The sequence below is a fragment of the Thunnus thynnus genome, chromosome 13 (genome assembly GCF_963924715.1).
Source record: "Thunnus thynnus chromosome 13, fThuThy2.1, whole genome shotgun sequence".
NCBI lineage: Eukaryota > Metazoa > Chordata > Actinopteri > Scombriformes > Scombridae > Thunnus > Thunnus thynnus.
The window spans coordinates 9595008-9620616 of NC_089529.1; the positions used below are offsets into that span (position 1 = coordinate 9595008).

At 40.0% G+C, this 25609-nt stretch overlaps 1 protein-coding gene across 13 annotated transcripts in view; it reads left to right on the plus strand.

Moving 5' to 3' along the window:
• LOC137195373 (RNA-binding protein Musashi homolog 2) overlaps positions 1-25609 on the plus strand; it is a 260294-nt gene that overhangs the window by 190973 nt on the left and 43712 nt on the right. For all 13 annotated transcript variants that reach the window (XM_067607675.1, XM_067607672.1, XM_067607674.1 and 10 more), the window contains 2 exons: positions 9156-9270; positions 18808-18882. In XM_067607675.1, coding sequence (XP_067463776.1) covers positions 9156-9270; positions 18808-18882 — 190 coding nt within the window. The remainder of the gene's footprint in view (positions 1-9155; positions 9271-18807; positions 18883-25609) is intronic.

The window sequence follows — 25609 nt, forward strand, 5'->3', positions numbered from 1 at the left end:
TTTTTAATAATCAACAGTAGAGAATGATCACAACAGGAGGGAGGAATTTTCTGTTAGTCGTCAATTTCTCACTGTGTCTTCCTGACATGACCAACCAATTACTGTGCTGAAGAGGAGAATAAGCTCTGACTCTCCCACTAGCTGCGAGAAAAAAGACTAATACGTGTAGGCGTTTATACATCAGCCTTTAATATATAGAAACAGATATACTGTGCGTCTTGTATTGATATCAGCAGAGGTTCTGTTCAGAAAAATACCATTCCAACATCATGTTGGTCATACAATATAATGGATACAATGTACTATTTTTACAACAACACCATATGGTGTATTGTTTCCATTTAAAGAGCTGAATGGAAGCATAGTTTCCCTTTGATTTTTTTCTCATAACTTTACTCCCTAATACAATGTATCTACTAAATCTTAAAAAGGGTGCAGAGCATGGTTCACAATTTAGTCTAATTTAATTTACCCTTTAATTTACCCGCTAATTAATGTTTCTGTGCAGTGATAAGATAAAGTAATAATAATAATAATAATAATAATAATAATAATGATAATAATAATAGCAATAAAATAACTTAGAACTCAACCCATATGGCGGTTTTGATACCAGTTTTAGTCAATTTACAGAAGTGAGTGACAGGATGATAGCAACAGGATAGAGCTGGCCACTGAGAAAAATACATGGCCAACTTTTGTTTTTTCCAGCATTGTATTACAGTGTCTAATTTCTTTAGGGGAGACTTATTCTACTCATGTTGCAAAGTGTTTCATATAAAACTTGAGCGACAGAGAGGAGTGAAAAAATCTAATTTGAATATATTGTCTTTGGGACTCGGGTTTAGGACTCTGCTGTGAGGTGGTAAACTGTTGTAGTTGGCAGATGAGTACCTAGCATGTTTTAGTTCCACTCAGTCACTAATGAATTTACAGTAAGCAAGCTGTTAAGTAAGTAAGTAAAGGTGCAATAGAAATATGATAATGAAAAAAAATTAAATAGAAAATTGATTCAAGTTCAGTATTGAATGATAGAGAAACATTAAGAGACATTTTAAGATTATTAGAAAATGTTATTGCAATGATTGTATGTATAAAATAATAAAAAATAACGTTAAAGACACTTAAAAGTCACAGTATGCAGCATATTACAGAAATATTGTATAGAGCTTGAAATAATATTGAATTAATTCAAAATGTTGTTTTTGAATACAATGTTTCTTTACAATATTATAATACTGATGATGCTCTTCTTCTTTATTTTCACCTACATGGCATACATGCTGCTTTCAAAAGACAACAGTATACTACCAAATTCACATTTAAGGCACAAGGAAATTCAATTTGCTGACTAGACCAAACTTAACGCTGTAAAAGAGTCCATTTTATGTTTCGAGATGCAACATGATCAGATCAATCTGCCGGCTGCTGCCTAACAAAGCTTTGGTGAACTGAAAGCATTGTTGATCAGAAACACACAATTAGCTTATAGCCTGTACGCTAAATATATAAGCAGTGGGTTGTCTGTGATCAGCTAACCAAACCTAATTACTTTTAATTAGACCCACCTTCTGAGTTCATAGTGCCAGCTGCACCAGTTCTGCTGTTGTGTGTCAAACGTGCAAACCAATCAGTTGCGCTGCCGCTGAACATTAAAGTTTAGCACCCTCAAATTAGAGGCCATGAAGTCAAGCGCGTATGTGTGTGTATGTGTAAGTGTGTCTGTCATAGGCTACTGTCAGGGACAAATTTCAGACTAAAGACCAGTTAATTGGAGACGGCTTGTCCAAATGGGGGCAAAAGCCGTGTCCCCATATGGGAAAAAGCTGATTTTTAGGTCAGTGGTTATGGTTAGAGTTAGGTTAAGTCTCCAGGATATGAATGTAAGTCTATGTAATGTCCCCAAAGTGACCTAGGACAACGTGTGTGTGTGTGTGTGTGTGTCAGTGTGTGTGTGTGTGCACGCGCATGTGACTGACTCATATATTGTATGAATTACTCCTGGACATACTTAGTTAAAGAGAATCTTTTCCATTTCCAATTTTCAACCCGCATTGTATCATTACAATGTGGTTAGTACATGCAAATGCAAAGTTTAACTTCTCTTCATGTTGCCTGCACACAGAGCACCCCGCTCATTTGTTGGTAAAAGTCACAAAACACGTCACCCAGTGGACTTTGGAGATCTGCCTTAAACTACAAACTACGTTTCCTCATTTTCAGTAGTGGTGCCTTCAAGGACTGTCAAATTTGGGTCTCCCAAAACATTCCTGTCTCATACTACACTAGTGATATGGAAAAGCAGACACAAAATATCACTCCCAAATACTTTACAATATCAGTATGTTTGGAAGAAAACTAGTTTCATGATACAAGGCTGAATATCGCACCATTGAATCAGTCACAACAGAGTCTGGAAGAGGAAGTGACCACCGGACTAGAGCGACAGCTAAGCTGAGCTAAGCTAAGCTGTTAAGTTGATTAAGAGCTGAATGTAACACAAAAAACAACTAGCTTTACAATATAATGTCGGAGCAGAGATGTGGCGCCACTATTACAATTTATGAAGCCGAATTAGTGCTGTGTAATCAGACAAAACAGAGTGTGGACTGGAGGAGAGAGCGACCACCAGAGCTAAGCTAAAGCACAGCACGATACACATACTTCAGCTGCCGAGTTTCTCCGTGATAACACTAGCGCTAACACAAACAAACAACTAGTTTTACAATATAGTGTCGGACCAGAGATGTGGCACCACTGTTGCAACTTATGAGGCCAAATATAGTGCTGTGGGATCAGACAAAACAGATTGTGAAGGAGAGGGTGACCACGGTAGCTGTAACAGCAGCAGCCGACTGCCGAGAGAGACGCGCCTGCAGCTGGGGAGGCGGCTGCAGCATGATGACCCTGGCCCCGGTGATCGTCAGGGAGACAGACAGAAAACAACACGCTGCAACAAGCTTTGCAGTGCTTTTGTGAACCTGACTTTGTTTTCTGACAGAATATTATATTGGATTTGGAAACTCTGAATACAGAACAATAGCAAACAGCGACTGTGTTACCTGTACTTGCAGCTACATTTGGCAGCACCGTCCACACAACATAATTGACTCCATTGCACTGATTTGTTTTATGATCCTTCGAAAACAGGTGTGATTTATTCAGATTAGTGAGGAAAAATGTTTTGTACAGGACACACACAGGACACGCGCAACGCCCTCTGATTGTTGTAGGATTCCCCCTAAGTGCAGTATGGGGAATCTACAAACTTTATCTCAATTTTCCCAAGTCATAGGTCACAAAACTCAAAAACATTTCTACTACATAGGTGACCTAGTTTAAAGAAATCATCATATTCACAGCGGTGAATTTTTCCTTTAAAGCCATAGACTAAACTAGTTACTCAAATTTAAAGGAGACCTCAACAGAGAGAAACTTAAGTCTCTGGGTTGTTTATGAATGAAAACTTTTTTTTAAAGAGTGGAAATATTTAAGAGTGTTTGAACATCAAGTGTCTAATAAGGTAGTAGGACCACCCTTCGGAGCAGTTTCAGTCCCACATGAAGTGCTGCCTCACAAGTTCTGGACTGTAAGTAATTGGATGTTTACCCTTCATTGAAGAAGGAAAGCTTTGAGGGATGAAGGAGGTAGAAATCCACTTTGCACTCTGCACTCCAGGATGTCCCATGAAAGCTCAGTGATGTTCAGATCTGCTGATTGAGGAAGTGATGGAAGCCATTTGACGTCAACTTTATGATCATGGCATCACTTTTGAATGTGTCTCTCAGTGTGTATGGGGACATTATCATCTTGGAATATAGAAGCATGGCAAGGGAACAGTGTTGGCACCACAGGGAGCACCTGGCCCTTAAAATGACCTCCTATTCCTCAGCTTTTATATAACCATGCAGAGCCATCATCAGACCTAATGGCTCATGTGAAATTGCTGACCAATGAATGCATCATTTTGCTTTATCCAAATGTAAGCCCATCCAAAAGCAGAAGACTTCTTACCATGATTATACTTTTCCCATTGCTCAATTGTCCTGATGTTTGTATACAAGCGCTTCAGAATGGAAAGTGTGCCGTAAAGACCCACTTTATAAGCTACGTTGACTGGTTCACAGAGGTCTTAAAGTGGCACTCCAACCAAAATCTATCTATTGAGTATCAAACATTCACCCCCCTGGAGGCTAGAAATATTTGTAGGTGGATCCATAATGGATAACAGAAGTTCTGGTAAGCTTGGATTCACAGAAATGACAATGGATTTCAATAGTGACAGTAGAAAAAAAATCACTGCAGTAAAGTATCAAATTGTCTGTAGAAACCTTTCAAACGACTGCCATTTTCTGCTGTCCATTAACAGACTATTTTCAACAAAATATGGCGAAATGGACTGCAACTGAATCCTCATGCATGAACCTGTCAAGCATGCGTGCTAGCACAAGCGGCGTTTACCATTTTAGAGTACCTGTCTCCTGCTCCTTCATAGGTCAGAACATTTCTATCCACTAGATTCTCTTTTATCTCTTGTGAGTCAGATCTAAAAGTTTTAGCTTAAGTGCTCAAAACTAGATTTTTAACTTCCCTAAATAACTCACTTGTTTAAATGGTTGTGAGAAGCCTTTTTCTTTAAGTGAATAATCCCACACCACATGCCTGACATTGTGCATTCACAGCCGTGACATTTCCTAACCATTCAGTCTATGTGTTTTGACTGTTGAGCTGGGAGTGGGAGCTGGAGTAAATGAATCACACTGTTTCCTTTCTTCAGTCTGCCAGTCTACTGATGGAATCCATTCACTAGTGAAGCTAATAGTAGCCGTCCACCTCCCCCTCTACACACAAACACGCACCACACCCACAACACTCGTCCCTGAAGGACAGTCATTGCCAGTCGATCCCGCCCACACCTTCCCGTTATACCTACAAGGTTAATATGTATGGGAGATGTATTGAAAAGGTCAAAACTGGAGCATTTCTCCACTCCGTATCATATTGTTTGTACATAAAAACAAAGGCAGTTGTTTGTTTTATTCTTCATCAGAGGGCTGTATTACTACGTCAATCAAGCAGTGTTTGTGCAAGTGCATGTTTGTGTGCACATATGTGCCTCACAATTTCAGCATCTAGCTTGGTTATTGGTAGATAGAGATTTTTTTGAAAGAATAACAACCTCAGAACAGACAATATCCTGATTTCATAACCAGAACAAGACAACGGCAGAACAAACTGTTATGACACTGAAATATTTAAGTATTGATGATGAAGGTGATAAGGACTTTATCTCCTATTTATTTATTTGTTTCCTGGTTTCATCCCAACTTTATGGCATTTAATTCGTTTCAAAACCCACACAAATAAAAACCAGGTGTGTGCACGTGATATGAGCGCACAGAACAGTATCTGCAAGTGGAAAACCATCTTTGCAAGGGACCATATCTAAGCAGGGAGCATTTTTGATTTAGACCTAGTTTAATGTGGTCTGGATGGAAAAATATCAGCGAAATCGGCTTTTTCTGTTTTCATAAGCAAAATAAACATTTCACAAATCTGAAAAAGGGTTTAAACAGAGTTGAGGTTTTTGCTACGATGCCTAACACTTTTTCACAAGTGTAAATGGTAAAAAAACAGAATCAGCTGCTAAATATCATTATTTATGTTTCCCTTTATCCTCTCAGGTAACTGCCTGTCTTCAACTGTGTCAGTGATCAAACCAAACAGCCAATCAATGGTCATGGTTAGTAATCTAAGTGACCAATCAAAGGAGTGGACTGTCTATTCCATCTCCGCCTCCAAAGTCTCAAAAGTCAACTTGACGAGCGAGCGAGTGTTTAGCAGTTGCGAGCGTGTAGGGAGGGCTGAGCTTATGCTCGTCACAGCTCCATGCTCATGGGACTGCATTTGTGCACGCAGAGTAGAAACACTGTCTCACAAGGATGGTTTTCCACATGCAGATACTGTTCCGTGCGCTCGTATCACGTGCACACGCCTGGTTTTTATGTGCATAGGTTTTAAAACTAATTGAACGCCATACAAATTCAAAAGCCTTAGCAGTATTAGGGGCTGCAAACTAGCTGGTTCACTATTAAAATTACATCTGTTGAGATTTTTTTCCCATATAACAACATCTACCTTTACTGTCCCTGTGAAATAAACAAACAAAAAAATGACTTACTTTCCTGTAAGAAGACGTGTATGAGCATCAGTAATTATTCCTCATCACCTTTATTTTGTCATGGTAGACTCTCCATGCATGACAACTGTATCTGCTGGCTACCATATGTCAACATCCAGTTCCTTATAGTGTCCAACATCTTCTTTTGTTGGTTTGGATTACTTTATACTCCTGGACAAAATTTAAGGCCCAATTTTTTAACCTGTTCTATATTGTACACTGGAGTCTGAATAGTTGTTGCTCAAAGTAACCACAGCAGAGAGTTTCCTGTAAAAAGATTAATTTCAACTTTTTGAGAGTGTGTAGGCTCTGCCGTTCTTTCTGTTTTCATCTCGCACTGACCATCATGGGTCACAGAGTGAAACAGATCTCAAAGATGAACTGTCAACGGCAGTATATATCAGTGCAGCGGAGGAGGAAACATCTCAATATATGTTGAAAGCACACAAGTTGAGGTAACCATACCTTGTCAAACCTGTGTGGCAGGAATTCACTTTAGCAGTCAGCTGTATACGTATGTGTGTGTGTATTTGAGCCTCTCAGATCTCCTGGGTTCTATTTGTGCACAAAATGATGTAACTTTCCTGGCAGTAAAGTCAAGGCAGGTTAATGAAGTGTCCCTTCTTTTTCAACAAGGCACAATGGTGCTCAAACACCTCTTTACACAGAATCTAAATGGTAGATCATGATAATTTTCACAACATGATATTGTGCTGCCTTCCTAGACAAGCTACACAAGCCATAATTTTGGGGCGATACTTGCAGTTAAAATGAGAGCCTGTAAATTCATCAGTTCATGGAAAAAGGTTCATTCTGTAGAACCTTCCACGTGGTAAAATTTGAATCTCCACATTCACAACTGCTGAACCTTTGCAGTGCTCCATTGTCAGGCTCAGAAATTGTCTTGCCGTCCCCTCTGTTCTCCTCTTTTTTTCTCATTCTTTGACTTAGTTCACTCCTGAAGGCTCCTGCCTCCCTCCCCCACACACTCCCGTGTGTTTGAAGCAGGTGAACACCCACACACTCACACCACCACAGATCCTGGCTCCTGGCTGGTTTTAAATCCATGACAAGGAGCCCTCTCTCTGAATATCAAAGACCCGCATCTGAGAGCATGTAGGCATGACTCACACCTGGGTCTGTCTTACTCCCAGCAGGCAACCTGAACGTCCAACTTGCCGGATGTGGCAGGGGCTGCTGGAGGACACTGAGCAGACACCGTCATGTCTACGGTGTGGGCAGAACTCAGAGCGCTGTATTTGTCACCCAGCTATGTGAACATCTGAAAATCCCAGCAGTGTACTGAGATTTCTAACAGACCCATTTTTCCCACCCGGTTCCTGCTTCCATGCCGGGGGTCATTCCCTGACGATAAGAGTGCCTGTGCTCTCTTCATCACAATGTCAAACCATGCCAGGCGAGCAAGGAGGGCAGAGTAGCTGTGACAGCTACAAAGTGGCTGAGGGAACTGTGTACTTTAGTTGGTCTGCTTCAAATGAAAGGGCTGCTAACAGCAACAAATCACAGCTCTGCAACGCAGCAACTTTCCCTCTGTGATAGAAACCCTTTTCATTAGTGTCCCTTTATACATTTCTAGCTCTCCTGGATATACAAAGCTTGTTATTCTATTCATTTAGTACAACAACTTCTTACAGACGTGAAGTTTGGCAACTTGCCATAGCACATTGTGTCTACCACTGTGCATGTGTGAATGAGTTTGTGTGTGAATAGTAATGTGCACCGCTGGCCTGTCAGAGTTGCAAGGCTATTTGTATGGATGCCGGGCTGTACCTTGGTTGAGGTGTACACAGCACTGGCGCACTAGCCTGTCTTGTGCAGCAGGCTAGGATGACATGTGAATTGCAGCAGCCGAGAAAGCCCTGCTTAAGTGGAGGCAGTAGGGAGAAGCAGGCGAGAGCCAGGAGGCAAACAGACAAACAGATGGACAGGCTGATGCCAAGCAGGCAGTGGAGCAAATAGATTGTGCAGCATGGCGAACAGACTCAGTCTACCAAAGAACAACCAACAGACACAAGACCATGCCACCCTTGTCAGCCGCTCGTGCTTCTCTATAATTCATAGAGATAGGATAGATACGTGGTAAATAGGACTCTCATCTTCCTTCTTCTCCTCATCTGCCCTTGTCACATCCCTCATTTGATATGTGTTATGTAGGAAGAGGAGATGTCAGTCTTGCAAGATGGGAAATGAACAAACCTGTATGTGTGAGAACTGGAGTGAGAAAAAGAAATGCAGGAGAGAGATGAGTGCTGCAGGTGGAATTGGACTATGGGACACTGGGGACTTCAGCCCAGCAGACACACACAAATACACAATTCACAGACCAAAAAAAAAAAATGGAGCCATACTCACAAAAAAAGAAGTGTGTTCTGTTTTAAAACACACATTTTTGACAAGTTTCAGATTTTAAAAACATTGCCTTTGCGAGTTGAACGAAACAAACAATGGTGAAAGAATAGGGATTTTGTCACAACCAAAGTGAGAGATGATTGCTTTTGAGATTATTCTGTTTAGATTAAGCAAAAAAACTGCTTTTCACAAAGGGACCGAACATGCTGCCACACAGTGGGACTACGGTAATGGCATTGGAGAGCAGAGCTTCTCCTACCCTGATGTCTCAGAAACTCTTGGAAAGTATTTAGCTTGTATTTCCCTGAGGCATCGGGCACATGCTCACTGGAGCAATAACCTTTGCTTTAATGCAGGAGGAGCATGATTGTAAGTTTTCCTTAGAGAATTTCCTCTAAAATGTGAGGTGCTCGGATTGACTCTGTCTTGTTTTTCTCTATGGAAAACATCTAGCGCCGTGCAAGTCAAATAGAAAACCACCTTAAAGAGCTGAGACAGCCCTGTCAGATCTGTCTGGTTGTGTACCTACACAGTCTAATGGTTTGTCTGTCTGTGTGTATGTGTGTACATGTGCATGTGTGTATGTGTTCGTCTGTCTACATAGGTAGAATGTAAGAAGGCCCAGCCCAAGGAGGTGATGTTCCCACCAGGTACACGAGGGCGAGCCAGGGGTCTGCCCTACACCATGGATGCCTTCATGCTGGGGATGGGCATGCTGAGTGAGTCATACACACACACACACACACACACACACACACACACACACACAAAACCCAAACAAGTGATCTATGTACTAGTCTATGAGCTCACAGTTTAGTTCACAGACATGTTTGAAGTCATACAGAAATACATCCATCAAGCAGCATCACACTTCCACCATCTTTTAAAGAATAAGGCTGGTGAAATTCTGTATTTTTTCCCGGTTTCCACTTAAGACATAAATCTTATATAACCTAAGTGGCTCACAAATATAGATTTTTATTCAGAAATAATTTCAGAACAGCTGCACACTAGTTTTTAGCAAATATTATTCAAAAAGGAATAAAACGTGTGCTGTGTTCGGGGACTATTTTCAGCTGCAGATTTGGTAGTGAGGTTGTGAGTAACATCGGTGCCCATGTTCATCATAATGAAGTAACACGTCACCCAGTGCAACAATGTGACTCATTCATGTGTTTTTAATAGATTTTGCATCACAATGAAGGTCAATGGCACAGGCGAATAAGCTATATCAGGTGGGGCTTCATGGGCAATGCTTGTTATCAAGATCAGTCCGTTGTTGGTTTTGTTCTTTTTGTGGTATTTGTTGACAATAAAAATATACAATGTCATCAGTCTTGAAATATACAGTGACACTGATTTTTAACCAGGCTGCTTTTTTTTCTTCTTCTTCTTCTTTTTTTTTTGAGGGGGCAGAAGTGTCAGACACGCATGCCATTCAGTCATCAGTTTCTACCTGCAAAAAAAAAAAAAAAATCAGCTTATGCAAACTCTCGACTAGATAGCCCCATTAGGTGGGCGCTGCCCCTAATTAGGCTGCTTCAAGGTGTGCCACCAGTGGCCACTGTGGTCTATTTCTGGTCGAGTCTGGTACAGGCAGCCCCTGGGCATATAGGAGCAGACCAGCACATTAGCAGGCTAAATGAAGAGGAAAATTGGTGTAATGTCATATTAAGGATTCATCACTGTGCCCCCCTCAATGGGTAATGAAGGGGACACACATGTCAGGGAGAGATCTCATCTACAGGGACCTCAGCTGCTGGCCCACCCCTCTTCATTACCATCCAGCCCATGCCTGTGGTCCTTTTTATTTAACACTATTGCACTCTCTCCCTCCCTGCCTCCCCATCCTCCCACCGCCTGTCTATCTATCTGTCTGTCTGTCGTTCACATTTCCCATGCATATAATATGTATGTGCGACCCAACCAAATGGATTTGCCCTCACATAAAAGATTTATTTTTTCCTTCAAAAGCAAAAGAGACATGCAGCTGATTGTAAGAGACTGGTTTTACCGTGCGAGTAGGCCCCCCCTCTTGTAGCAGGTGCAGGCAGATCCACATTCATGCATTTTTATCTGTACCAGGTAATGTAATGTTTAAAGCACTTTGGAAAGTTGGTAGCAAATCCGTTTTAGCCGTTGCATATTTAATATTTTCTTATGTCCCATGTTTGATACAATTCATTATTTTTGTTTCTATCTATTTATCAATCTGTCCATTCATATATCTATATTCAGTTACATAAACTGTCAGGGTTATGGCGGGGGTTGACCTTTCCATGAGACTGATTATACAGTTGTTGGTGGTAAAAGTGTTGATAAGGCTGGCCGAGTGCTTCTGTCAGCTCTATCTAAGTTGTTCCCAGTTTCATCTCATCTGTTAGAAGTATTTAACAAACACAGTGAACTTTTCAGAACTTATTACAGACTAATGTGTCTGCGTAGAGCGCTCTTCCCCTCCATTGGGAGAAGGCAGGCAGAAAGGCAGTGATGTGCTCATGTGAGAATATTAACAGCCAACTTGTTTGGAGACACTCTTATCTAAATGAAATTGGAACAAGGACAGCGAAACATTCCTTTATATAATTTGCATGTGGAAAAAAGGGGACCCTAGGCTCATTATTTAAGAAAGTGTAAGCTTCTTTTGTGCCAAATCTCATTAAAGCCATCCCTAGCTCCTTTGTTTACTGCCTCTAATCGAGGCATTTATCTTTATTGTGTTGTGCCCGATGTATGTTTGCTGAAATTAATACACATTTGAGCCTGGGCGAGGTATGGGTGTACCAGATGGATAATTGATTTTAAAGTGAATCAGAACTGTTGAGCCATAAAATAGGTACATTAGCATGCATATTAATAAGGCAAATAAGAGCACTAAGAGGCCGCCACCAGGCCAGACACAATGGCAGGCTTTATTTAGTGTAGCGTTTCTCAACGGGGGCGGTACCACCCCCCAGGGGGCATTCAAAGAATGTCAGGGGGCGCAGGAAGCAATATTTTTGAAAGGGGGGCGTTGAGGTGTTCTTGTCTGTTTTTTAATGACAGTTTAGTCCTACATTCAAATGCACATTTTTTACAATTTTATCATTAGACTTGCTATTACCACCATCAACTGAAGCTTTTTTTTGACGAAGCTTTCCCTGCTGAAGACGAGGCTTTTTTCTGAATCACTTGCACCCAGCTTTTCATTGTTTTCTATGGAACAGCGCACTACGGTCCTTTAGCCACGTTCCTCTGTCAAAGAGCACGCCTCAATTGTTTTAAAACGTGTCAAAGGAGAAAGCTCTCCCATTTTTGCGTGGGGCGTGTTGGAAAACCACGAGCAACATTGCTTTATAGACAGACAGAGAAAAAGGGGGACTCAGCCGAGATATTGTGACTCCGTCTGCCTCGCTTTTTTTTTTGCATTGCAATAAGCCTCATCTATTAGGTCAGCGGTCTGTTTAGTCGGCTCTCCTTGCTCTTTGTTGGATCATTTATGCATGATTGCAGTCTATCAAAAGTGGAACTTCGATTAGCCTACTCTGCTTTTACTAGCCAGGTTTTCACTACATTTGAACCCATGTTCATTTGACGCTCTCTGCCAGACCACTGCAGGTCCAATTATTACATCAACTGGATCACCCATGATGGAGCCTACTGGAATCCCCTCTGGAAGAACAAACCAATGTTATCACAGAATCCAAGCTGATGCATCTTCATAGTGGCAAATGCCAAGTTTAGAATAGCAGCCTACCAAAAGTAATATAAATAATTTCAACCATTCTCTGTTCAGCTTTCTTCCTCTGAAAAATGTTGGCCAATGTTGGCCAGTATATAGGCCCACGAAGCTCCACCCAGACAAGGCAGGCAAGAAGCATCCATTCTTCCAAGCCCTCAAAGAGAAACATGTTAGGAGCTCAACAATGATATCATGGCACACAGGATAATGAAATGGGCGCCAATACAGAGGAGCAGCTACCATCCTGCGGGACTCTCCTTTCAGCCTTAAGCTGGATGAGACAACCGCCTCTAACAAGAACACCCTGGTGAAGGCCTATGTCCGCTATAAGGCCTCCAACAGTCAGGAGATGGCTGAGGAATTCTTCTTTTCCAAATATTTGGAAACAGACACCAACGGCCAGACCATTTTTAATGTGCTGGATGCCTATCTACAGGAGAAGTCAATCCCAATCACCAACATCTTCATATGTGCCACTGATAGTACCCCTCCATGGTTGGCAGGTACCATGGCTTCGCCATTCTGCTGAAGGAGCAGGTCCCACATATCCTCACAATCCACTTTGTCCTGCACCGCCACAACATTGTGACCAAATCTAAAAGTCTATGAGTCTCCCAATGTTACAGTCAAGGCAATAAACAAAATAAAAGCCTGAAGGAGAGACTGTTCCGACAGCTGTGAGCATCTTCTTCTTCTCCATATTGATACTGGCTCTCAAAAGGAAACTGCTTTGCCCGTTTTTGTGAGCTGTTTGACAGCATCATGGAGTTCCTGGAGGAGGTCGATGCAGCTCTCAGGGAATAGGTGTCAACCAGCCACTGCGACATCATGTACCTTGCAGACTTTTTTGAAAAGATGAACAAAGTCACACTAAAGCTCCAAGGAAATGGAGTTACTCTGGTCCAGTGCAAGGCAGTCATCCACAGTCTCACCTCCAGGCTGGATCTGTACAGGGAGAGCAGAGGCAGTTTGCTCATTTACCACAGTTGACCAAGGTGATCTGCTATTTTTCAGAAACAACGCTAAATAAATATAATAGGCACACTATTATTATAAGTAATATATTTTAGTTCTATGAATACATTAAGTTGTAATGTTCATTATATTGACTTGTCTGAAATAAAGGACTGTATATGCATTATAAATATGAAGAAAAATCTATTAGTATATTAATTAGCATAAAACAACCAGTTCAAAATCGGATAGTCTAAAAATCTGCATCAAGAACAATTTGCTGGTTATACTCATTGCAGGTGTCTGAGGCTCTTGCCGATGACCGCCTCCTCATTTACACCGACTACCTTGCTTATGGCCGACATGGACATCCACTTCAGGGCCCTCCTGAACCTTGATGTTCCCATCTGGGTGATGCAGCTTCTTCAGGCGGACTCGAGCGAATGCAAGCCTGCTATCCAGGAGCATCTTGTCAACATCCAGAATGACGACGAGGCCCAGGCTACTTTCTGCACCTCTGGCTGGGGCAGCATGTGGGTCAAATATGCCCAGAGTTACCCGGCTCCCCGGGAGAAGACCAGGCTGCGTCTTGTTGCTTTCCCAACAACATATCTCGTTGAGCAGGGATTCAGCCAGGACCTCCACATGCAGTCCAAGTACTGCAAACGCTTGGACTTAACGGCCTCAGGTGCACTACGGCTGAAACTAACTTCTTTGTAACCTGCAGTGAAGAAACTGGCAGAGGACCACCAAGCGCAGGACTCACGCTAATTTTCAATGCAATTTAGCTTATTTCCTTCAAAAGTTAAGACATATAGGCCTGTAATATTAGATAGCCTACATATCCTTCTGCTTTTTCTCCAGTAGCCTCAGACTTTTTCTTTGGTAGGCTGCTCTTGTTTTCCATTGGAACAATTAAGAAAAATGCTCCTTGTTTGGCACTGTCGCCAAATTACCAATTTCTGATTGGTTACTCTTCCACTATATGGCTGCTGTTTGTGATCAATAACGAGACCTTATTAAAGTATGAATGTCAAATTTCTAACCGTTGCATTTGTTTAACACTCATAAATGTAATTTCTATTCACATGGCTTTTTTGCTTCCTGGCAAACTAATGACAATGATCTTCCAACTGTCCAGTTCAATCAAATCTGTTATTTGGCATTCAGTGACATGCTTTTTTAATGATATAACATGGAATAATAATCAACATTAATATTCAGGGAAGACAATTAGCCTACATTTTAATTGATGGGGGGCGGTAAGGGACTTGGATAATGGATAGGAGGGCGCTGGCCCAAAAAATGTCGAGAACCACTGATTTAGTGAAATGGATGGAAAGACAGCAGGTTCTCTCTTTTTCTCCCTCCTATTCTGTCCTTCTGTTTCTTTTTCTTTCCTCCTACTTTCATGTTTCACAATATTTGTAGGTATGAACATGCTAAGAATTTCATGAAATAGTGGCTTAACTCAGCATGTATCTTAATCCATTTTCCTTACACTTTTATACTACTCTCTATAGCTCTCTCCTTAGACTCTCAGTGCACACACCTTGCTGCAAATTCTCATTTAGTAATGTGGGAGCCATTGTCATGCAGTACATCAGACTAGGAAAATGGTTTTGCTATTTTAGAAAATGTTGAAATAAGGGAGTATGAGGAGCTGCTGTATCTAAGCCAACAATTTTGGTTTGGCATTTATTCTGTTTGACAGTAAGACAGTATCAAACACATAATATCCAATATTTTGCGGTCTGTGATAGCTTTTCATTGTATCATATCACAGTTCTTTTCAGAGCAAACAAACAATGAGGGGTTTTGTGAAAGCTATCCATCTGTAGCTTCCCGGTGATGATTTCTCATCAGCAGCTTGATGAAGATTTTTATTTTTTTCTGGTGTAGCCTCCGTCCCGCTTCATCCATACCAGGTTAAGGTTCCCCTCACCGCCTCTCTGAGTTGCATTTCTTTTTGTCTGCGAGAGAGGGGAGAGGGTCTGGGAGAGGCATTTTCCCATTGGGTCAGGAATAAATTGAACTTTTTCATGGACAGCAAACACTGATTAGATATTTATGACCAAGGTCAACCTTTCTGATTCCAGCTGGCACCGGCTCTGAGGCATACAGAGCAGAGCATCTACACACATGCTCACTCACTCACTCACACACACACACACACACACACACATATACATAGCCTACATGCACTCATGCACATACTCACATACACAAATATGCATTCATGCAAAATATGTATAGAGGCCTTCATACTGCAGATGCATACACACACATTCATGCCATCTCTGGATAAAATGCAAAATGTATCAATGTTTTAGGCTCTATTCTTGTTCAAGAACTGCAATGCATACAGAAGGTGTGTCCAAACTTTTGACTGGTACTATATGCATTGTACAGTTAATTTTACTAGGTATTACTTATAGAAATGTCTCAACTAGTTGTATACCGTCAATTAAAAGCTGGGGCTTGAATAATGGTTGGGGGTGTGGTCAACACTAACAAATCAAGGCCGGCCCCAAAAGCAGGCCAGGCAAAAAACAAGGGTGGATAAACTCCTGGTGCCTGTTAGATAATGTCTATGGCAGTTACCTGGATGTAACGCTTGTTGTATGAGTACATGCGGTACCCTCTAGCTGACCATCACAGAGAGGGGAGGGAGATGGACAAGATGCCATATTGTTTAGATACAGGGATAAAGGCACATATTATAATAATGTAACTTGGCTAAGCCGGCAAGCCTACATCCATAAGCAAGCTACCCGCATGCTACAACTAAGTGGTGCTCTGCTAAAATGTTCTGGGTAGAACTTTAGTGCTAGAATTATTGTTCTGCATGTTGGAGTAAGTGGATTACCGATAATGCAGTAACAAAAATTTAACAGAGAACAGAAGCAGATCAGAAAACAAGGAAGCTTTGTACTAAAATATGAGCAAATATATTCATCAAACAGAGATAATTGGAAACAAAGCCCTCTTTCTAGTGTAAGCCTGCTTTCAATAGAGGCCTGGTACCCTCTGCAGTTGAAGTAAATAAAGACCCCAGCCACTATTTGAGGAAATACGGTAAACTGTGAGTGCTTTAGGTCTGCAGTGTCTACAAAAGCTGAATTCGCAGCTCAATATTTACAATCTAGACATTCACTACAGCCAGTTTAGCAGGATAGTACATAGCTAATGAGAACTGAAGACACATAAGCCGGAAAAAGGTTTCTGAGGTCAGTTTCTGAGGTGTAGCTTACACACAATGAAGGAAGAGCTATCAAGGTTGGCTCCAGTGATTCATTCCTGGCCTAAAGGACTTCCTCTTATTAGGTAATTTAGTCCAGAGTTATGGTTGAAGGTGATAATAGCTTGAGGAAAGCAGATAGACTGAGACATTTACCATAATTAGAGGGTTAATTATGTTTATATTACCTTTGATGGTGCTCAAATTCTCACAGACTCACACATAGGCTCACTCGCTCATCCGCCCACTCTTCTCAAATTCCTTGTTTTGTCTGTATCCCACTTCCTAGCTGCCTGCTCCCTCACACCCCGTTTCTCAATATGTTGCCCACAGCTGCTTCTGTCTGAAAACTGTCCAGCTAATTAACTGGTAGGTCTGTGGTTGTAATAAGAATCACGACAGCAGATGAACAATACATCTGCTACTCTTATATTTTTCTAATGACACTGGGTCCTCTTTGGGGCTCATCGCAATTCAGCATCCACCCAGGGACCAAACAACTTCTAAACAAGTCTATACTCTGGCAAAGACTTTGACTTTGGTTTAAAGATGACGTTTTGTAGTCACATTTACCAGGTTTTATAATTCAGCGGCTGTGGTTAAATTTTATCTTAATTGTAACTAACTAATCATCAGTTTCTAGCACTGGTTTATTACAGATGTCTGTACCTATTTGTAGGATCTCTTGTCAAAATGTTGGCGTAACTGGTCATAATACACCACATAATGGGCCCACTCTGTGATCGAAAAGGTCAAATCACCACCAAAAGTTTGTTACCCCTCCTAATTGATAAAAGGCTTTTATTACACAGACAAGACAGTACTAGACAACAGATAAATCTGATTCATAAATGTTTTCTCAGTCTCAAATTACTGATTTGGTTTTTGAAGAGGCAAATAATCTGACAAAGCAGATAACACTCACAGCAAATGTAACAACCATATATAAAAGAAAGAAAGAAGTGAAGTTGGGGAAAAAACAACTTTGTTTACATTTGTTTACATTTTAGATGAACAAAGTTGATATGAAAATGATTGATAATATGATGGTAGTGGAGTAGTAATAATTGAGAAAAAGCAAGGCGCTCAAACCCTCACTAGTTGCTGTCCTTCTGTCTGAAGTAGTTTCTACCGTATTAAAGCATGAGTGCTTTAATACGGTAGAAACTGCTTCCCATAAGCATTGGTTACCCTGGTAACTTGTGAGGTAACTACTACAGATAACTAGAGATCAGCTTTAATGCATACACATCCAGCAGGACCTTAGTTCAACCAGTAAAACAAATTGCATCCAGTCATATTTTATATGAACCTTTCTGCTCACTGAAGCTGCACGGAAGACAGACGCCAACGTCATTGCAAGGCGCCTGCTATAAAGTGTTATTACACTGAGCTGTAAAAATGCAGAGAACTTATGGTTTAATGAATTAAAATAAAGTGGACAGTTGAGAACTAAGAGCAGCACTATTTGTCCAACAGTTTATTCAACCATTTACCAAATTTGACACCAGATACCCAACCTTTATGACGACCTAATCTAATAATGCATAAAGATAGAATCTATAAAAAAAGAAAAAGAATCAATATTCCTTGAGGAATCTTAAATGCATTAAAATATAATGAGATGCTTTATTGATCCATGTTGGATAACTTTCTTAGTTTAAAGCGAGATTGTGTAAAATTTTAGCAGCCATGTAATACTCACATTTTAAATCACCAGGTCTTTCTCTATGAAAGGAAATGCTTTTACAATCTTATTTTAATTGTTATGGCCATTATCCTTATAGGAACCTTTTATCACTAAATGAATTGCTGACATTTGGTGATGAGTAGGGCAAGCAACAAGAGCAGCATGATCAAGATTACAGGTTAAAGTAATTGTGACAGTCGACCATTGATTGGGGGTGGTGCTTGTTGTCAAACTGCACACAAAGCAAATGTTTTTTCACTTGACAATTTGCCATCAACGTTATGAGCTATAAATACATGACACCTCTTTATTAGGCCTGTAGCACTGAAGTTATTCAAAGAAGAAAAGCTAGGGTTACACATAATACACACAAGACTGTATACTTTATTTAAAGTATTTTTCCAATACATGATACTTATTCTTGACTATTTCAGGCTCATATTTAATCTGGACTATTGTGGTTTTATTTATCAAGGATATTAAGTAATATTAGAATTTGCTTAACAAAATGAAAATGCTTTAGTCGTGTGGATCCCCACAAGTTTAGTGCTACACTGGTATCACATCTGTGTATAATATATACATCATATGTATACAGTGTTTGTAGTTTTCCTCTCATCTCTTTTTAATTTCTTCTCTCTCTATCAAAGGTTACCCTAATATTGTGGCAACGTACGGCCGCGGATACACTGGATTCGCACCAAGCTACAGCTACCAGTTCCCTGGTGAGTTAAAGGCTTTCTTGACATATCAGTATTGCAGCTGATTTCTGTTATGCACAAACACAAACCTACACACTTGCATGCACATACACAAACTCTCATCAATATACGCGTCAGTCACCAAATAATCTGCAGGGTTATAAGAAAGTAACGTGTCTGGATTTCGTAACTAGCTTTTGAAAGCTGACGTATAGTGAAGTAAATTGCTTACTCCTTTTTATCCCATACTTGAACACCACCATGACCAAATGTCTAAAATGGAGGAAGTTCTTCGTCTTCCATGGCCCGATGTATGCAAATTCATTTGCAGAGAAGCGGAAAAATAAGCAGCACTTTGTGTAGGAAGATTTTATAATGTGGTTTTTATAATGGGAAATGAATGAAGTCATTTTCTGCATTTAAAAGTGTTGACTCAGAGTGTCGGGCACTTTAATGGGAGTCCAAATGGGAGGCGTGCAGTCTGGAGGTGAGCAGCTGTACCTGTCTGCAGCAAGAGGGCCTGTGGCTCTGCTGTGCCTCACTTAGACAGGCATCCCTTCAATTTCATGCTTTATTTAAGGACTTTACACATACTTTGTTTGCTGTGCCAGACATCATTCCTGCAACTGATAAGACGGAATGGGAAATATCTGACAGCAGCTCAGATCTCTGTAATATCTTTGTGAAATAGATTCAGAAATGGTAACACAGGAGGTCCAGCTGTGACCACCTGCAGATCAGACATATGCTAGATTCATACTTGACCACAACATTATTTGACAGAAGAAAGGGAATAGCACCTACTCGTCAATGTGGGCAATCATGAGTAGCATACCAAATGTGGGAATTAAGCAATTTTTTGTCAATTTTGATTTTCTAAATGGCCAAATGTAGTAATATAATTACATTTCAATGTCAATCATAAGATCAGCAGTATACAGACTTTTTTTGTGTGTGCAGTATACATTTAAAATGAGATTTAGAATTGGCCAAAATGAGTATATATCCATCTTTTATAATCTGTAAATGCATCCTAAAATGTTTATAAACTTGGATCTATGAAAAAGAGAAAGAAGAGATTGAAAGGGAAAGGAATGATCAGTATTTATTCAGTATAAGTAATTCTAGTTAAACATGGATTTTTAAAATGTTTACTGTTTAGGACAAATTAAGGGATTTCACCTTCCCCGAGGCAGAATGTATGATCCTGTCCATGTTAAACTCAATTTAAAGAGTTTGATAAAGCTGTATGATTAAAACAGCCTCCTCTGGGCTCGCTCAACTCTTGACAGGGTAATTGGAATTTTTAATGTATGAATCAAACTCCTTGTCCAAATTAAATAACCTCAGGCCAAATATTGACTAGTGTCCTTCCTTACTAAGATGTGGAAAGCATCCTCAATTTAAGATGAAAGTGTTTTTTTTTCTCACTGTACACAACCTCACTGAAACAATCTGATAAATAAATGGAACTGGGACCAGGCCGGCTGGATCCAAGAGGCATAAATTGTAGGCAGCATTTCAAGGCTTTTTTACACCCAGGGGTCCACTGTTAACAGAAACAAGTGGTTAGGCAATTGCTCAATTGTCAAGATAAAACAGTGATAAAACATTGATCAGTGATGAAACATTGAATTAAGTAAGAAAACTCAGTGAGACATTCACAGAAAAAAAGAGAAACTAAAGCTGGCATCCCTGCAAGTGAAGCAGAGTTCAAGAAATTGAAAACAGAACCAACAGTAATAGTAGTAAAAACATCATTCAGTGCAGCCAGTTAGACTCAAAGCAGCTCAGCGGCTGTTAAACAGTATCTGACAGTTTAGCTCTCAGGTCCTTGTGACACTCTGAATTAATTCCAACATTGATCACAAAGTGCGTTTGATATCGATCACATGCAGTATGTTTCTATGTGTCTGTATTTGTATGCCATTAGTTGCTTACAAATTTATTCCAGCATTGCTCAGACATCATTACTATTTAATGCACTTAGAGACCCTCAGATATTACTGATGTAAATCAGATCGTCCCCTATCTGTCAAAATCTTGTCCTTATAAGCGAGCATCTATCAGCATTACCCCAAAGCGCAAACACACTGGTATTTATTTGTGTTTGAACTAGTAGTTTCAATTACTTGTGGCAGTGAGGAGAAATTTCACAAATTTTAGTTAACAACATTTCATAAATAGCTGAGTCATATGAAATAAACTGAACACTATCTGATAGATGCAGATAGAGCTGCAACTATTAGTTGATTAATCAATTAGTCAATTGGCAGAAAATTAATCAGCAACTATTCTGATAATAGAATAATTGTTTTAGCCGTAAATAATAGTAAACTGAATATCTTGGGGTTTTGGACTGCTGGTTGGACAAATTAAACAATTTGAAAATGTTGCCTTGGACTGTGGGAAATTATAACAGGCATATTTCACTATTTTCTGATATTTTATAGACCAAACAATTCATCAATTAATCGAGAAAAACTGTTTATGTGACACATCTAGCTCTAGTTATATTAAAAAGTTATATTTTTATTCATTTTGTAATATGAGAGGAGATTAAAAACAAAGTTTCTTTTGGCCACTAGTGGGGTCATTGTATTGTTTGTGTCTCCTGCTTTACCAGCATGTGCAAAAGGAATCAAATACACACCTCAGGCTTGGAGGTGACATGATAGATACATGACACATCTGCTGACCGCACAGAGCAGTAATGCAGTTGCTGGCGGAATAATGTGCCAATAAAAAAGGAGAAAGAGAATGCTGATGTAAACAATGCACATTTTGCAACAGTAAAAAATACAAAAAGGCCCTTGCAAATGTTTTATGAGATAGGAAATGCATCTAGTCTGCACACAATTCAGTTTTATGAGAAACACTGAAAGAAAAAAAAACAAACATGTTTGGTTATGAAGAAAAAGCCATGGGGTAGCTTTAATTGTGGAACAAAGATGAAGGGTTTTGTCAAAAATCTGAGGAGTGGAAAATTTACTGCGAGTTCCAAATCACAAAACCCTTACATTTACATTCCTGCAAATGATTCATCAATCATTCAATGAATTGATTTTCTGTTGCAGCCCTTGGACAGAAATCATGTTCAGAAGTACATAGAACTAATCTTTGCACACATTTTCATCTAAAGTAGTGTAATCTTAAACATACAATATTTTCATCTACAGTAGTGTAATCTTGGACATACAGTATGTTTGTCCTTTGTTCGGCCTTGTCAGAACGCATTCATACTGATAACTGAGGGAGGAATGTGGAAGTGTTTGATGAAGATACTTTCTCTGATTTTTGCTCCGTTTTTAAATTCCGAGCTGTGTTTTGTATGCACTGCTGTAATCACACTGTTTACCTTGTGGCAGCACCGTTTCAGCATTATGCTTCAACTAAAGTTGGAACTGAATTTCAAAGACCATGCTGCATGCTGCATTTGTAGTGACAATCAAGAAGACAGCGATGGTTACCATTACCTCAGAATTACAAATGGTAAGGAGGTGTAACAAATGATTAGCAACATGCCGAGAACACGTTTTTGTTTTTTTTTTCTATTCATCAGAGCTTTTCTTTGAGATAGTGGATATAATTGCTTAATTGTTTACTGTGAATAAGAAACACATTTTCCCCTAGTTTAATTGATTTCTTTGTTATAAGGTAGTCTGTTTGGAGTGACACTGTGATACACAATGACTTATGACAGTCATTTCTGTCTGATCCCGTTGTGACAAAAAATGTCACAACATTTTCTCAGATTGTGCTGATGCACATACAGGACTTTGATGATGAGCAGTGGTATTGTCCGTGTCAAATGAAAGCAGAGGAGACTGTGATATATGCATGCAAATGCGATATGTGAGTGTTGTCGTGTTTTCATGTTTTCTGTGTAGATGTAAACATTTCTGCTATTTAAGCTGGAGACCCCCTGGACTTGTGCTGAGGTTGTTTCTGCCTTTACCTTCAAATAACACCAACCCCTAAGACTCATGTTGCTGTAGTGCTGTCATCTTATGTGTCCGATAGAAAATAATGCTAATATTTCTGACGCTTTCACTATTGACTCGCAGTTGAATATCCATATTCATTATCAGTCCCTGAACTAACCTTCACCCTTAAATCGAGCATCATCTTTGCTTTTATCAAAAAACCTTTACAAACACCCAGGACATGCTTCCAGAGGAAAATACCATAAGATGTGTCATTTGAGGGCTCAAACTACCCGTCTCCCAAAAGAAGTGTTTATCAAACTGGTTAAATGAGGTTAACTTACTGAAAAAGTCAACACAGTAGTTAAGGACATGCCAGGAGCATCATACACTAGCAGGCCACTTACAGGGTCAATTCACCCAAACACACTTCATCACTTGTGTCTTCTGGCATCAAGCTGTGCAGATCATTTTGGTTAGGTTTCGAGATATCAGCCTCTGAGATTTGTGCTACCACCCCAATATAATTGAGGTGAATTGAATTTTATCTCATGTTTATGATAATGAAAAATCAATAATAACATGTCTTTCAAAAAATCTGTGTCTCCATTACTACTTTGTTTTAATCAGGAAATTCCATTCACCTCCAATGTATCGGGCTAGAGGAGTCTCAGAGACTACATATCACTCGAGTTAAGTGAGAAAATGTTTGTTTGCAGTGTGGATGAACCAAACTGCAAACATTAAATGTGCTGTTATACTGAAATGACAACTTAGGCAGGTTTTCTGTGTAACACTGTCAGATATCTTTAGAGTGATGTCAGGGTGGTACATATCTGTGAGTGTAGGCATCAGTATCACTTAGGCTGAGCTAAGGTAGGTAGCTGACATGTCAGTCATGCTGCTGCAGTTCATTTTCAGCTATTGAACCCATGCACAGCTACCTATAAACATACAGCTGTGGAATCATTGTGCTTCTCATTGAGGGCTTCTTGTTAATGTGACAGAGTTCTTCAATCAAAAATACAACCACACATTTCTGCTATATCACTCTGTCCATAAATGAAATAACTAATAGTCCTTCAGAAAAGCCAGAAGTAAAAACTGTACGTTATCAGTGAGTTATGCATAATTGCAACTGCTTTTGAGAAATTTCTACATTAGCCCAAAGAAAACTTAAAAGGATAAACAATGTAATGCACTGCTCTGCTCGGTCTGGATTGCATCTGTGACATGAATCAAAAAATGAAAGTACAGCACACATCAGCAATATAGAACTTGACTTGAATTATCAGACTTCAGAGTTAACATTTATCAGGCTACAAAGAGCTAACTAAAATTGAAATGTATCTTTGAATTAAAATGAGGTACAAAGGGACCGGATCGGACATTAAAGAGCACACTCATTCCCTAGATACTGCAGTTAAAAACGGTTGGACAGCACTGATTTCCAGATAGCTTCAAAAGAAGATTGTAAAGTTTTGTTGAAATGAAGATCCTCGCCTCATGTCGTGGAAGTAGGTGTGAAAAATGTGTCTGTCCTGTTTGGAGCTGACTGACGTTCGCTTTACAGCAAGTGGAACAAACACTGCTTCACCACAATTTGTGCTGCCGAAACAGAAACTAGATACATCTCACTCTGTCCATGATTTTGTTCATGATTTTGCAAACAGAATACAGTCTTATTATGATTACCTGAGGAGTTCAAACCATCTGTAGGATAATCATATTTTTTCTTCATGTTTATATACATAGATACCTAATGGATTAGATAGGATGCTGTATTTTTCCTAATTAAACCCAAAACGCAGGGGTGAGTATTGCTAGAAACAGAGAAAGCAGGAGCTGACAAGGCATAAGGAACATTACTGTACATTATTCTCGTTTCTATGCAACAGTCTAATTAGCATTAGCTAGCTGATAAATGTGCCATTGTATTATTCAACTTGCAGCGCCCAGGGGAACATCCCAAGATATGCCGCATTAAAAGCATGAGGTGTCTAGTTTGGAGGACCTCACGTGATTAAGGCATTGAAAACCTCAAAGAAGTATCCTATTTGATCACAGCCTTCCAGTGCATTGAACTATTGTCTTTTTTTTAAATCACTCTGGGCTAAGACTATAAACAGTAAAAGGTCCTTGTGTTTACTGTGTATATTGAAATGCAAATGACCCGAAAGAAAATTTTTCATAATAAGTGCAAGTTCAGCTTATGCATTGTATTTTATGTACAATGTAGTCTGTGCCAGTGGTGTTGGCAAATATAGATGAAGAAACACGTAGAGGTCTGAGAAGTGTAGTATTTTCTATTGTGTGGATGATGTATGCATGAATAAGACTCTTGTCTGAGAGGGAAAATGTAATTAGAAAAGAAAATGGTCGTATGCACATGTGCATAATGTATATGAATAAGCTGTAGAAGTGAACATCAAAAGCAGGGCTACACCCCTCATATATTCATATTGTGCTTTCTATTGTTAACCAGTCTTGTATCAGTTCCTTTCATTACACACAAATGAATGCGCAGTTGATTGAGCACACACAACACACACACACGGGAATGCCGTATTCAAACAAAGACTGAGATTCGGGAGCTGGAAGGGAAGAGGCGGAAGTGGAGGGACTTAACCAGGAGCTTCTCTCCGCTCTCCCGTCTTCCTGAGCGACTCGCTGCCTCCACAGCCGTGCCCTCAGAGCCTCCCCTTGCATAAATGACCATTATGGCTCCATTAGGGCTGCTACTAGGAGGTCATTATGCTACACAGAAAAAACAAGGATGAAGATGTTAGTGGGGGTCCCATCAGGGGAGAGAGACTGTGTGAGAG